Here is a 16,018-nt window from a genome sequence, read left to right on the forward strand (position 1 = left end):
TTATTTATTGTTACGTTCTATAACTGGGACTTCAAGCTCCACGCGTGCCGTCGATATGACGGCATCGTGTAGTGGCAATGTTTTGGCGCGCGGGCGGCGGGATATATCTCTCTGTACCGAAGTGTGCCAAAATGTGCCATAGTGTGCCAAAGTGTAATAAAGTGTGCCATGCTGTGCCATACCGTGCCAAACTGTGCTATACTGTGCCATACTTTGTCAAAAAAGAGATGTTTCTTTCCGAAAAACCCATGTGTGTCAAAGTGTGCCAAAGTGTGCCAAAGTGCAGCAAATTTCTGAATTTGAATACTTTGGCACACTTTGGCACACTTTGGCACACTTTGGCACACTTTGGCACACTTTGGCACACTTTAGCATACTTTGCCACACTTTGGCACACCCAATTATTTCTACTAGGGTACATAAAATTGAATGTCAATAGTTTTAACAGGGCTGCATAGGGTAGGTGGGTTTAAGCGTTTTAGTTTTTAATCTTACTCTTGCGCTCGCCCGCCTTCCTACAACGTGCTAACATATTTAAAAATGCAATATTTCTATCTTTCTACGTATTAGGTAAATTGATTTATATCAGGCTTAAGATTTTGTATTTTGATTTTGATTTTTGCGTGGGCTACTGTACTTAGGATTTAATATTTTTGTTTTGTTAGCAACTTGCTGTGCCTGGTGTTGATGGTTTGAGGAGATTTTAGTTTAGTATTATTTTTTCATTTGCATCTCGCTGTGCATGGGGTAGGTAGATTTAAGTTTATGGGATATATTAATATTCACGTACGGTATTAAAATCTTGGGTAACTCGATTTGTTACTTAGGGTTCTTGTTTTTTAGTTTTAGTTAGACTAATTTTCTTATTCATCGTTGCAGCCAACGGTAATTCGAACATTTTCGAATTGATGCAGGGTCGCCCGATGGCTGACTTTAGGGGACAAAGGATCGCTTTTACCGCGATGCCCTCTGAAGTTGGCATTTGAGCGACCTTCTGAATAATCGTGACCCCAGCACTGATTTACACTAACAGTGGAGGAGTGGGGTGAGATCAAAGAAATGACTGTATCATTGTGAGGTTATGATCACTTGTTTTGGTATAACTTTCGGAGCTTCCAAATATATCCACCAGGTGTGCATTTTTGCCTAAACTTGCGAATGGCGCAGGCCCGAGATAGCTCTCACGGAGAAAAAAAAAGGTGTCTATCTCATCATAACTAATCATTCTAATTCTTTTTAATCTCTCTGAGTTCATGCTCCATTTTCATGCTAGAATTGCTAGACAGTCCGAGTGACGATATTCCTAATTTACATGATAAATCTCAAAGCTTTTCGAATAGTGAAATATGTCCATTTCGTTTAGTGGCTGTCGTAGCCGTTCAGGTGGATTAATAAGCGCTATTGCTAAACAAATCAAATTAATTAATCTGAAACCTCTCGTCAAAATTACCGTACGCTTCGATCCATTTTATGAAAAAGTTTCTGAAACAAGGTTAGTTTTTATTCAAAAGCAACAAATAAATATAATATTTAATTTTTGATTGACTATTTAAATTGAAAATAATTATTTTGACTGATTAAAAAACATTATTTTAAAAATATTGTATAGTAAGTACAAATTTATTTAATAAAGTACTGTTCTGAAATTCAGATTTCCAGTTACTGTTAAATATATTCATCAAATGCATTTTTATTGAGATTTCAAGTTATTAAAAAAAATGTACATGACATTTAGGATAGTAATAGATTAACCAGTTTCCACTGTAAATATTTTACCAGAAAGTTATGTTTGGCTCTAGGAAAGTAGTTTTGGGTATTGATTGATAAGATGATTAAATCTGGCATAGATTTAAAATTGTATTAGAGCCATTCCCTAAATAGTTATTCAACATTCGCATTTTATTTATATTTTATAGTCTAGTGCACTCATATATAGAGATATAGCTGTATGTAAATATTATGTATACTATACTTATGATAATATATTGTTCTGTATCCTAAGGTAGTGTCATAATCCACAGTTGTTCTCATGTCCATAATTAAAAATTCAAAATTAGGTGTATAACAAAATTTTAAAATATTGATGCATTAGATGCATGTGACTAGCCATGTTGAACATAATAAGTAATTTATAAGTACCAGAAATGTACAAATGTGTATATATATATATATATATATATATATATATATATATATATATATATTAGTGCGTATCAATTTTTTTTCTATTAATATCTAAGAGTTGCTATAGTGTAGAACGTTAAGTGCTTACTTAATTAAATAGACCGTACGTAAAATTTGGGTGCATTAGGTTAAGATCTTTTACTCTGCTACAAAAAGTCAATATAGATCAATCAAATTATCAACAAATTCTATGCTAATTTTGGATATCATTTTTTTTATAAGGACTCGATTAAAATTGATTAGATTCAACAGGAGTCAATCGATTCTAATACAGAAAACAACAATCGAAGTCGATGGTTAATACCAAACATTAGTTTCTATTAACTTTTGTAGTCCTTTTTAGTATAGAATTTCATTGAATCCTATCAATTCCTACCGATTCTTATGGAAATAAAAAAATGGGATTCAAATGTAGCTTAGAATTCAATTAATAATTTAATGTCTGTGGACTATTTTTAACAGGGCCTGTTGAAAATAAATACTTATATTTATAATATGTAATACATTATTATTATTATTATTATTATTATTATAAATTTATTTGGCATAAAGTGACAAAATACAGAAATTGCATTTTAACATAAAAATCATTACACTCTAAAGTCAAAAGAACAAAAACAGGCGCTAGGAAGAATAAATGTTTCGATTTCTTCTTTGGAAAAGTATAAATTATTAAACAACATTCATTGTTGTGTATGTTATTTCATAGCTCTGCTGTGCTTATATGTATACTTTGTTTACTATATGTATACTGTTTTTACGGCGGACCGAAATTTCATTTTTTGGAAAAGATTAATTTGTGCGTTTTATTCTTTGCAAAAAAATAAACTGACATTTATTCTTTTAAAATGATGGAGTAAAAATTTATTCTTTATGAAAGATTAAACTGCGGGATTTTTCTTTACAAAAGATTAAACTGAGAGATTTATTCTTTAAAAAGATTCAACTTTACGTTTTATTCTTTACAAAAGAATAAACTGTACCTTTTATTCATTTTGTCCTAGTCAAAAGTATAAAAGTAATGATTTATACTTTTTCAAAGAAGAAATCGAAACATTTATTTTTCCTAGCGCCAGTTTTTGTTCTTTAGACTTTAGAGCATAGATAGACGATCATGCTTATCACATATTTACTCAGGTACATAGTCATATTAACATTATATTAACATTGCTTGTATTTATCACAGATTGTCACAAACTAATAGTATTATTTGTAATACATATTTAAAATATGTGGTAAATTTAGGATTAACTATTTTAAATATATTAAATATATTTATATTTATTGACCATATACATGCCTTTAAAAGGCATCCTGTAGAAACACACATAAGGTGCCGGAACACTGCGTGTGAATTGATCCATGGTATCATGACAAAATCCATGACGGCCATGTTCTCATGAGAAGTAGCCTTTAAAAACAGATGGCATGCAAAGTCTGATTATCAAATGCCAAGAGTTACCAGCACCTGCATTTTAAAGCGTACTTCTCATGAGACCGCGGCGGTAATGGATTTTGTCACGATACCACGGATCAATTTATGCACAGTGTCCATAGGGATGGTATACATAACTTAAAAATTAAATAAATAAAAACTAAGTCAAAAAAATAATAATCAGACCCTGCCAAAAAGATCAACATTGATTCAATACTGATTTCAATATTGATTTCAGTCTGAAATTTGTGTTGACTCCACACTGATTCAATGCTGAATCTACGTTGAATTAACGTTGAGTTTTTGGAATAAATCAACAAAAAACTTCGAAAAAGTATACTGAAGGTTAAAAAATTTTTGATGATTATCACCGGATAATCAGCTGATTATGATGAGCATTTTATCTCATATAAACGCACATTTGTAACTATCAGCTTTATTAAAAATACTGAGCTGAAATCACCTGATTCAGCTGATGTTTTGTCATGATTATCAGCTGATTATTAGTTGATTGTCATCTGATTTTTTTCAGTAGGGTCTCAACGTCCAGGTGGTATATTTCCAGACCTCTGTGTGCCGCATAGGCAAATAATAATCTTAAGGAAGTGAAGCGTACAACTGGTGCATATGTCTCCTCAAAATTCACTCTTTTTACCTGTGAAAACCCCTGAGCAACCAACCTGGACTTGTATTTCATAGACCCATCAGCTACCTTCTTCTTCTTATATACCCACTTGCTTCCAATGACAGGTTGCCCATGGGGAAGATAGCATAAAACCCCGCGGCGAGTCTAACAATGTATGTGTGCGGCTGGTAGAGGCGCGTTCAAAAGTCTGCACTGCGGAGAGGGCAAGGCCATGCTGAGAGAGCGTAGCAGCGAGCTGAAGTTTTGGCAGGGATTGTAAGTGGTGAACCTCCTTAAGTCAAAAATTCATCCAAGATATTTATGGCTTTCTACTCTTTTGATTGCAATATTATATCTATTTTAATAGTTAAGGTATCATGTACGCCGTCGCAGTAACTACCGTACACTATATAGACTGTTTCCTACTAAAAAAAGCAAATTGCAATCAGCTGATTATTAGATGATAATCTGCTAATAATCGTGTCAAAACGTCAGCGGATTATCAGGTGATACCAGCTTGATATTTTTATTGAGGCTGATAGTTACAAATAGGCGATTATATGAGATATAATGCTAATGATAATCAGCTGATTATTAGGTGATAATCATTAAAAATGTTTTAATCTTCAGTATATTTTTAAATTAATAAAATTTATAAAATTCACATAATGAGGGCCAATGCCGTTTTACCATCCAGATGATAACACCAAAACACTGGCTGTGAGCTACAAAATTTTTATTTTTTAATAATTCGATTGCAACAAAAGATTTTTTAAATATTAATAAATAAATATATATTTATATATATGTGTGTGTGTGTGTTTCCATGGAGATTTGAACGCATTTAGTTTGTTAATCTGGACTATTGAATGCGTAATGGACTTTTGAATGCAGATTCCAAAAGTCTGCAACCAATATTAATTGGATGCAATCAACTTTGATGCGGCATTCAAATACTGCAATCAACTTTGAATGCGGCATTCAAATACCACAATCAAGTTAAGTACATATAGTTTTGATTGCGTTTACTGATTGCACATTAGTGTGCACTTATATTTGCGTTCAATTTTGATTGTATTTAGTATTCAGTTTCTATTGATGCCCGAAATTAGTAACGTAATTTATAATAAACAACCGTGTTTTGCGTAGAGATAAATTAGGTATGTTTAAGAGCTTCAACTGACATAATTAGAATACAGTTTATATGGAAATCCCTTAAATTTGCTAATATTAAAAATCATATTGTAGCAAAAAAAGGCATATGATCAAGTAAGGCACAAGAAATATATAAAAAGACAAAGATTATGTGATGACAAGCATACATTTTGTCCATTTAAAAATATTAAGTAATCTGTTTTAAAATTTATTTACATACCACTTTATAGATTAAGGACTTTTTGCTTTTTAAACAACCATACTAAAACACATAAACGTACAGAAGATTTTCTTAAAATAATGCAAAGTTCGTTTTGTATGATTTTGCGATTATGAATAGCGGAGTTAAGTGCTTTGCACATCTTTAATAGTCAAATAAGCAGTAAGTGGAAGAAACGCTAGTAGAGTACGCTGGTTGTACCGCACATCGGCTATTGCTCTGCGTATACCCAGAGGCTTTTGTTTAGCTCTGCAATCATCTACAAGAACTACAAAACTCGTGTGTAAGGTACTTTTAAGGAATTAGGAGAATGGAACACATTATTTCTTGTAGATCGTGCATAGAGTGGGCAAATTTTAAGCAGCGTAGAGCTTAATTTCTTGATTTTCCGATGTACGAAATCATTAATATGAAGTAGTTTTCCAACCTCACTAAATTATACACGAAAAATGAAGATCGTGCGTCCACCCATACCGCTACTAGAGTCGCAAAGATACTGGAAACTTGCTTCGATTTAGATCTGCGATTTTGACGTTCGAGAGTCTTCAATTTGATCCCTGCTAACCTTAAGTATCTTGTTTCGCTTAGCCGATTCAAAACAGCCACGCGCAAGTGTTACCTTGTAATCACACCGGCAAACCAAGCCAATAACGACATCAACAAAGATAAGAAATAAAATGTACCTGAAGATATTATACACATTTATTACTGTCATTTTCTTGAGTGAAGAGCAGATGCATGCGCAATAAACACGAGGCAGTGAAGTAAGCCCCGCACACAGTAAGTCGCCCATCATCGCAAGTCGAGCAACAGTCGATGGGAAATTTTACGCGCCGCTACCGTGAAGCGATCGGAGAAAGAAAGAGACAACGTGTAAGAGTGAGAGAAAGAAAAAGAGCGAGCAAATGATGGCGAGCAGTGGAGAAAATCGCGCGCGTTAATAAGAAACATTGGGAGCTGTGCCGAGCGAAGGTGTTCCTGTATAGTGCGCGGCTATTTTCGCGCATAGTGTTTGCGTAAAACTGCATCAACCCCCACGCACGCAGCGAAAAATATGGAGTGTCTTTACTATAGTAATCCAAGAGTTTCGTGATAATATCTCAGGGGGTCGCGGCGCGTCATTTGAAAGATTCTAATGGAGAGAAAGAGGGCACCTTTGAGAAGATTTTTCGGGACGCACAAGACATTGAGCCACGAGACGACTTTCTCTTCTTTCACTTTGTAGCAGACCGCCTAGCTGACCAATTGAAAATTCTTCAAAGTCTAGAAGTTTATTTTGCTGAAAGAGTACGTTGCGTGTCATGAGTTTGGCGTTAGCATCGCGTAGTAGAATCATCAGGCACATCATCAAATCATGCTAATGGTAGTCAGGTTCAGCGGGAATAAGATTTATTTGGGTTAATGCGAAATTGCAGGATCTTGAAACTACTATCTTGAAACAGCGTAACGCCAACCTTTCAACCGATCAATCTTTCTCGTATCAAGACGCAGATGGCCAACTGGTTATTTGTCCTGCTCTCGAAATCACAGGAGTCCGTAGAGACTTTTGGCATAAAGTAATCTAATAATAGTGATCGTTTGCTCGAGTTTACGCGATTATATCAAATGCAACGTGAAAAAAGAATAACAATTACTATTTTACATCAATTATTTGTCAATAATCGATGTAAGCATTTACTAATTGAAAAAAAAACTATACCGGACTTTCAGTAAAATTATTAATTAAAAATCACCGTAATTAGTTGGATAAGTTGCGTTGCATGAATAAAATTTATTTATAAGTAGAATTTTAATAGATAGCTAAGAATGCCATGTAGAAATAGCCAAAAAGGTGGTGATGCTTCGAGCCCTGTCAGTTCACAAAAACTGTCCCGTTATAACTTTATGTCATATCTCGCCAACGCTGTGCCGACGGCCGGGAGAACCGCGACTAGAGTTAGTCTCGCTGCGCTATCCACACGAGTAGCTCGCGCTACTATATACGCGGATTTGTTGTGAGTCCTGCGAGCATCTCGAGAGCGAACGATATTCGTCCGTGCGTTACCGACGAGTTGCTGCGACGCCCGTCCGAACTGTACATCTCCACGTCCGAGACTGGACCACGTCCGTTGCGTCAAGTACTACTGCCACTACCGAGTTGTAAGTACCTCCACTCTCACTCTCTCACGTCGACAGGGTAATATCTCTCGTCTCTCTTTATCGTTCGTCGAAGTGTGCGGCGTTTGCACCTCCGTGTATAGTTACAATTGAATATACATTTCCTTATCTAAACTTCTCGTGTGTTATTTCCTACGACCCGACCTACGCCGCCTCCGCGGGCTCGTGTAAAAACACGTGCATGATCTGAGTCGGCCGAGCCGTGCCTTCTGCACGCCCGACGTTAATTTACAATAAACAGGGCCCTTCTGGCCCTGGTTATAACACGGCAGAAAAGTATTAACCGAGTGTCATAAATGGCGCCCAACTATAGTGGCAATTGAAGTAAAAAGTACGCGAATTATACAAATTACGAATTGTAAAATAAATCCGTGCGGCGAAAATTTAAATACTCACGTGAGTTTATCACGCAGAGCAGCGAAAAGCCAAACGGCCGAGCGGTATACTTATGTATAGAGCGAAGACGGCCGATCGCGCGGTATTGTTTACATCCGCGCGCGGCAAGCAACTATATAAGACTCGTGAATCGTAGTGGTATGTGTGCGAATGAGACGGACCGCAGAAAACTTGATGTATATGTCCGTTTTCATCAGAATTGAACTGTGCTTTTTTTTGAGCATATACGGTTAATTGAGGATCGCACACGACCGTCCGTAATTTGAGATCGTAAATGTTTAATTTTAGTCTTTAGCAACTTAAAATTATCTGCGCATGATTTTTGCGATTACATACGCTCAAAGATTTGATCGTTAAAGCTTGTATTTTCGAGATGATTGTTACACATAAATTTTGTCTAATGCCACGAAAATTCACACTTATACAGTAATGAAATTTCTATTTTCGGTTGTGCTGTGAGTGTTATTTTCGTTTTAGCCGTCGAATTAAACGTTCGATCGAACGTATAGCTAGTACTATAATAAATCACGCATAGCTAAGCAAGCGTAGTTGTAGTCTCAACTGAGCTTAGTACGTCTCCTAAGCTGCTTACTAGTTTTCTTTTGCTTTTACGAATATTCGTGATGATATGCAATTTTTGGACGATTTTCTGTAGGACATAAATAGCTAGTCGGCAGCGAAAATAATTTCTTTGTCGAAATACAAGCGATCGAACATTTTTGCGTCTGAATAAATCTTGTATATAAATTCGAGATTCAAGTACTGTTGTGATAATTTTATTGAGTTGCTCGTTAACATCCGAGGTTGCGGTAAACACGGATCTTAAATACTTAGTAAATTAGGTGTTATTATTGTAACGAAGAGAATAGATTAGAGTATTCCAATTGTAAATATTATCAACACAATCGTGTGAAGCGGCGAATTTGATAGACAGCCGTATACAATAACAGAATAGTCCGATATAGCTCTATCTAATGCGATCTAGCGGTAAACAATAGTCAGCAAAATCGGAAGTTTTTTGCTATCAACAGACTGCTATTCATCGAATCATTGAAAATTTAGTTTTTGCGTTGTTGTTGCCAAATTTTTTGTGTACACATCCGTTCGGATATAAGGCTTAAATAAACAGATTTTAATTTGGAAAGTACTTTTTCGGAATTCGGTCGTGTTAGTATGGATAACTGCATGGCTGAGTAAATCGGAAATTATAGTTGCAATGATAATTTAAAAATAATCTTTGTTGTTTTTCTAACAAGATCACATTATCATATCTGATCAGCACAGCTGATTACTCAATAATTGAATAATTCGAGGACACGTACCTTAGAGTATTTTTGTTTATTTAATTGGTAATTGGAAACTCAATTCTTTCTACTGTATTATATTCTTCACCTTCGCGTATTAACTAAGTAATTACGGAAAATAAGTTTAAAATCTAGTAGGTCGTCACAAACAGGTGTAACAGTCTCACCAGATAGGGAAGAAGACTGGACTGATACAGACAGCGTACCATCAACGGAGATGATGTCTGAAGATTTGACGTCCGTTTCACCGGATAGATGTGTTTTAGGCGAGGGTGGATCCTCCGACTTAATTGTACCGTCCGATAGTAAAACACATCTGACACCCTACAGAACTCGGTCGGATGCTCTGAGGGAGATAATCTCAAATCAGGACGAGACCACACTGTCAAAATCTCTCGACTACCTTAATTTAAAAACAACAGTTTCCAGAGAGGAAAAAGTCCAGCGAGTAGTTTATTACCTCGCAGGCGAGTATAGGCCAACGGATTTCACATCCGTAACTATGCTGTACCATTCTTACGACGTAGGAAAATTTCGTCAAGCACGTCGTACGACGTACTTGAACGGTATCGCTCCGATGATTCAGAGAATCAGCGATCGACAGAGAATTAATACAAGAAACACATCAGATTCCTGTATACCGAGTCTTAGTCGTGCACAAGAATTACCACGCTTTGAGGAACCCGTGGAAGCTAAGGTTGGGAAGCAGAGGAAGTCATCAGTAAGTCATGCTAGAGTACCAACGAAACCATTACTGAATTCTTCTACACAAGGGTCGAAGGAAGAGTTGGATAATCCTTGCACGCCCAACCACCATAATTCAATTTGTGAAAATACAACAGTGGCAAATTCACACAACAGGCTCAACTGTCATTGGGACGAACAACAATCTGTGAATATGTCCGACCTTACGAAGAAGTGTACTTCCATAGAGAACTTGTTTAACTTGAACTATGGCTCAGTTATGAACGATCAAGAATCAGTGAAAGCGCCCGACGGTTCAAAGAAGTCAACTTCTGAAATGAATCAGTCCAACTTGGCAGACGATTCATCACTTTCAGAACACAGGCTATTGCAAGGGCAATCCACGCTACAATGTAGTTGCCAAGCAGCCGGAAAAATATCGTGTTCTGGTACGCCATGTGAGAGCAGTGCAACGCTTGCGTTGCTCACACGGAAAATTGAGTTACTCACGGATTTAGTGAAGTCTTTCATAAAGTCGGGCGGGTGTTATTTGCAACCAATTTCATCCAGCGGATGATAGTCGCATGTTATTGCGCTTAGATTGTTATCGCTTGTTCACGGAATTGGAACAGCAGGAGGAGGAAAGATCCTCTGATAACGAAATTGGTTATACTGTATAGATAATCCGATCCGAGATGGCAGAATTTACGTCCGAGGAAGATTCACATCTGTTAAAACTCAGTCCAACATCTAGGCAAGCCACCCGTCCGCTTTTAGGAAGTGGTTAGCCGGCCGTGCCAACGACTCCACAACTGAAGAGAGAAGATCAAGGAAAATGCGTTTATTCCACTGTAGCGATCATATAGCTCTCGAGCGCGAGACGTTTGAAAAATTAGTTGTAGGACTATTTTTAGAATAGCAATAGTATTCGAGCGACCGTAGCATAATGCGTGCGAACTAATGGTACTCAGGTTAGTAGTCTGCAAACGACGTGGAATAATACGGCAGGTTAGAGTAACCCAAAAATTAAAATCGCTGTACTTAAACTCGCTGGTGATACCAGATAGGCATCAGTACATTGTACCGAGGAAAATGCTTCTAAGCAGTGTTCTCGACAGTGGGGCATGAAAGTAAATTTTAAGGGACTTCACTCGAACCGCTAGCGTCCGTAATTATTATCAATACGTCCGCGAACTATGAGGAGGGTTACGACAAGTTTCGTACGTCAAATGCACATGGTTGTCGAGATACGAAAGGCATTTATTATTCTCATCGTTTTATAAAACCGTTCGAAGCTTCTCGTGAGTTAATCTAACCGTCGGACACAACAAATGGCAGATATTGTCGCAATTCTTTTCATGGTATGAAATTTATGTTAGACCGTTTAGGATGATGCATGTACGTCCGGTTGAAAAGTGACAAAAACCGTCCATACGTATTCGATCGAGTTAGTCATCCACCGACTGAATAATGAGAAACTTGCTTTGACAAATGTAAAACGGGTTATTTGTTCCAGAAGTTAATCTCTCCGTTCCTTTTCGTTTTGCGTTCGACGTTAGGCATAAGTCTGCCGACATTAGTCCGTGTACAAATTCGGTAACGGCCGTGAATGACGTTGTAACAAGCTATAGGAACCCAGAGAGAGAAAGGAGGTAACCCCTCTAACTTGATATACTTTTGTTTGATTCCATATTCTTTTCTTTTCTTATCATCTTTATTTCTTTTTGATTAAATAAAAATAGAATTGTCCTGGATCGCCCGGATAGACGTAGTGGATAAGAGCTGGTACACCTGACCGGCTACCCAGCGTCTTGGAAGGGGGGGGGGGGGTGTTGTAACGGTTGCCAGTGCAATTAACGCACGTTGAGCACGTTACGACGTCTCTCTGGGAGAGAATCAACATTCTGTATAATACTTCTGTTGTTACAGCTACTAAAGGCGCAGCATGTGAGAGAGTAAGAGAGACAGAGAGAGAATAAGCACCGCGAGAGATTTAAATTCAGCAACGTACAATGTTGCCACCTGCTCGCACACTGCTGTCAAGAGTTGACAACAGTGTGTCAGAGGGCATAGGTAAATCTGTGCTCGCGCTAGCGAGCCATTCCGAGTCTGTCTTCGCTCCGCTCCGTTTCGCGAATAGACACTCTGCGATTGCGAGTATTGTGTGCGAGGGTTGCGAGGTCAACCGAACCGAGGACAATCCGTCCGAGACCATCTTCGCGTGGGTTAGAACGGCCGTGCCGGCCACGTACATCTGTAAGTACTAGTTCTTATCAACTCTCGCTTACTCGGGCGACTTTAAGCCTCCTCTCTCTCTCTCACCTCGACTAAATGCTGGTAGCTGGCATGCGCCCGTCTGGCGCGCTTGTGTAAGCCAAGCACCAATAAACAGTTAGTCTAAGTTTTACAATAATCCGCGAGTGTTCATTGACTTTTCCTCCTTTTGAATCCACGTCCTGAGTACTACTATCATCGCCGCGTGTTCATACGTCTTTACGTCCGTGCGCGGATAGATTATAGTCGGTAGAATCTAGTGCCTTCTGCACAGCCGACGGAAACGGTGAATAGTAGCATAAACAACAAACAACTTAAAATAATAATGACGGCCGAGCTACCGTCATAAACGTCAGAAATAATAAAATTTATGGCTATAATACCAGTTATAAATATTAATTTTTTAATTAAATACAAAACAAAGAAACTTTTTTGTTCAAACTATTAAATCCATGGTTATAAACCAAAACAGTATTAGTCTGAATACTATTTAACGAAATAAATAACCATCTTAAATGTATGGTTATAATACCAGTTATCCATACTAATTTTTTAACGTCGTACAATATTAGAAACATCTTTTTAGACTTTTAAATCTCATTTTATAAACTAAAATAGTAATACTTTTTGATGTTATTCAAATTAATAAATCACATTTTAAGTTTAAAGTCTGTTGACACCAAGTTAATACATACATAACTTTGTAGCCCAAATACTATATCACATCTTGATATAACACCTTTGGTGACCTTAGATTTTATAATTTACAAACAAGTTTGTACGTTATGGAAAATAAATTAGCGAATAAAAGATACCTTTTTTTTTTAATTATTCTTCGATATCGAATCTGATTGTCTTATTAACAAACTCTATTATTTGAGGGACAGTATACTTAAATAAATTAGGCGATGATGAATCCAGTACTTCCAAGCATTCTTTCACAGAAGGTGCTTTTTTAGATTCAATATTTTTTTGGAAATTATTGTAGATCGCAAGTGGAACATGGTTCAGACTTAATGAAGTAGACAATACTTCATTCCCAGAAGTTTTCGGTTTTTTTGGTGCATTTTTATCTTTCCAAAATTTGGACCGAATTTGTGCAACACTTCTACCACTTAAACAATTACCATCTATTAATTTTTGAATTTCTACATTGGTGATTGTTCCTTGTCGAATATATGCAGCATATAAACGCAGTCCTCTTATTCTGCAGTCCACCTCATTCTAGGTGTTTTGTCTGAAACAAATTTACTCGCAGCAGCAGAAGGCTTTCTTTTTCTCTTTTTTGTACCATTGTTCGACTCACATTCATCATCATAATCATCGTCTTCAACTTCACTAGGATTATAATTACTTTCTGTAAATAATACGCAAAAGCATTATAAAACTTATATTTAACAAGCACAGATTAATATAATTCTAGTAATTTGAGCAAATGTTTCAAGAAACTAAAGTTACGAAATATTTAAAATTTAACTTAATTTTACAGCCCAATATTCTATATAAATTGCTGGTAATATGTTTGTTTAAATTTATATCAGTCTAACCTCAAAACCACAATTTTGTATTAATTTTGCTATGCACGCAACATAAAATATATTTTGACATGTGTGCAGAAATAGTATATTACGATATGTGTGACCTAAATAGCCGATTACTGCACGACGTGTATTAGCGCCCAAGCGCAGCGAGGGTGATAAAACGCCTTGCACTAATGGGCTGTTTAGTTCACGAGTATCGTATACAATTTTATAGCACAGCTGCTTAAATCCGCCAAGTCACGCCTATCCGTGATCTAAGTAGTCCATTATTGTACTGTGAGGTTAGCGCACGAGCGTAGCGAGTGCTATATACACGGTACAATAATGGACTACTTAGGTCACGGATAGGCGTGACTTAAACGCGGATTTAAGCCACACTGTGCTATAAAAGATTATTTATCTACTTTTATATCCGAGTCAAAAAATATCATTCTAATAATTATTGTTTAAGACATGCAAATAACTTGTTCAACAATTTAAATAAAAATTCATTATTTTCTTTTTTAATTGCTTTTTAAGAAGAAATAATCTACTTCAATCGCGAAAAAACGAACAAATTTGTTCAAGTGAGAATGTGTATGTTAAACGTTATCCATATTTCAATACTATTTAAGTAAAATTATTGCACTGTTGGAAAAAATACGACATAATAAAGCACTACATTCGCCGCAAAATAACTTTCATTTTTTTATTAAACAATTATATTTACAGATAAAAATGTTACATAGCCAATTTTATTTGTACCTTTATCCTGATCATCTTCCTCTAATTCTTGCTTTCTACTAACTGGCTTGGATACTGCCTTCAATTGCTCTTTGCTATCATCAGCTTCTGTGCAAAAATCAATACATTATTAAAATAATAGATAATGATATTGTGTACCATGGGCGTAAAGTGGGCATTTTTAGGCCGAGTGTGGAGTTTAGTTAGTACTGAAACTACACGAGGCCAAAAAGCCCGCTTAGCCTTTGGTGCACACCATATTTTTTGTAACGCATGTACTGATTTTCGCGTTTCAAACTGCACTTGTTGAATTTCATGCGAGTTTAGAAGATTTGAGCATTTTCAATGAGCGGACAAAAACATGTTTTTTGCCCGCTAAAATAACTGTTTTGCCTACCGGTCAAAAAAGAGTCACTTTAGTCTATATTAATAGGTACGAAAAAGGCGAAAATCGTTCGTGTGTAACAAAAAAATGAGTTTGTCAATATTCTGTGTGTATCAAAGAATGAAGCACAAGACATAAAAATAGCGTGTGGTTCTCAGCCCTTTAGATAGCCGCGAACATACAATGATATACGCGCAACAGAGAGAAGCGCATGAGATGCGTAACTTGGGGAGTGCTAAACATGAGTCTGGGAGGCACGGGGGATCAGTGAGCTGTAACGCTACATATGTATGAAGACAAAGGGTTGCCGAACAAATAGGATGTAATGCCAATTCCATGTCGGGACCCTTAATGTGTTCGACAGATCAACAGTAGTTAGACCAACCATGTGGCGGGATGCCCATTAAGTATTAAAGTCGTCAGCTGCGCAAGGAAGTTAAAGGAAGCCGAATGAGGGCTGCATCTGTGAATAGGGCGTTCTCAGCGATCGCTGAGCAGGGAGATCTCTATATATCGATAAGAGCTCTATAGCATCCTATGCAAGAAGTTGAACAGTGGTCGACTTAGATGATAGGGACAATAACCAAGCAATGGCGAGCCATCTCAAGAACATTTATACCACATGACCTGATTGAGCTTATGGTAGCTAGCAGATAGATTGTGAGCACTGCAATGATGTGCGTAGCAGCGGCTTTGATTCTACTATGAGAATCGAGCGCGGCAATATTCCTTTTGTTAACTTAGAATATAGATAACCCTGTATCGTCTTGCGTTGACTACAAGTGTTTGGTAACTTTATGAGAGTATTGTTCAGATTAGCGCCGATGCAGCGCAATGATTCTTTTCGAGGGAACGTTAGCTTAGCCGCCGCCGATTTCTCTGAAGAGTCTCGAAGAATTGAGTAAAGTGGCCTGGGTCTTGAAGTATTCGCACGT

General features: G+C 36.9%; 1 protein-coding gene across 1 annotated transcript in view; it reads left to right on the forward strand.

Annotated features, from left to right (window-relative positions):
- Positions 1 to 1,185: 1,185 nt before the first annotated feature.
- The window catches only part of mRpL53 (mitochondrial ribosomal protein L53), a 70,055-nt gene continuing 55,222 nt past the window's right edge, over positions 1,186 to 16,018 (forward strand). Inside the window, 1 exon segment of the mRNA NM_001191047.1 lies at positions 1,186 to 1,492. Within this exon segment, the coding sequence (NP_001177976.1) occupies positions 1,347 to 1,492 (146 nt within the window). The 5' untranslated portion in view covers positions 1,186 to 1,346.

Source organism: Nasonia vitripennis (genome assembly GCF_009193385.2).
Source record: "Nasonia vitripennis strain AsymCx chromosome 4 unlocalized genomic scaffold, Nvit_psr_1.1 chr4_random0005, whole genome shotgun sequence".
NCBI lineage: Eukaryota > Metazoa > Arthropoda > Insecta > Hymenoptera > Pteromalidae > Nasonia > Nasonia vitripennis.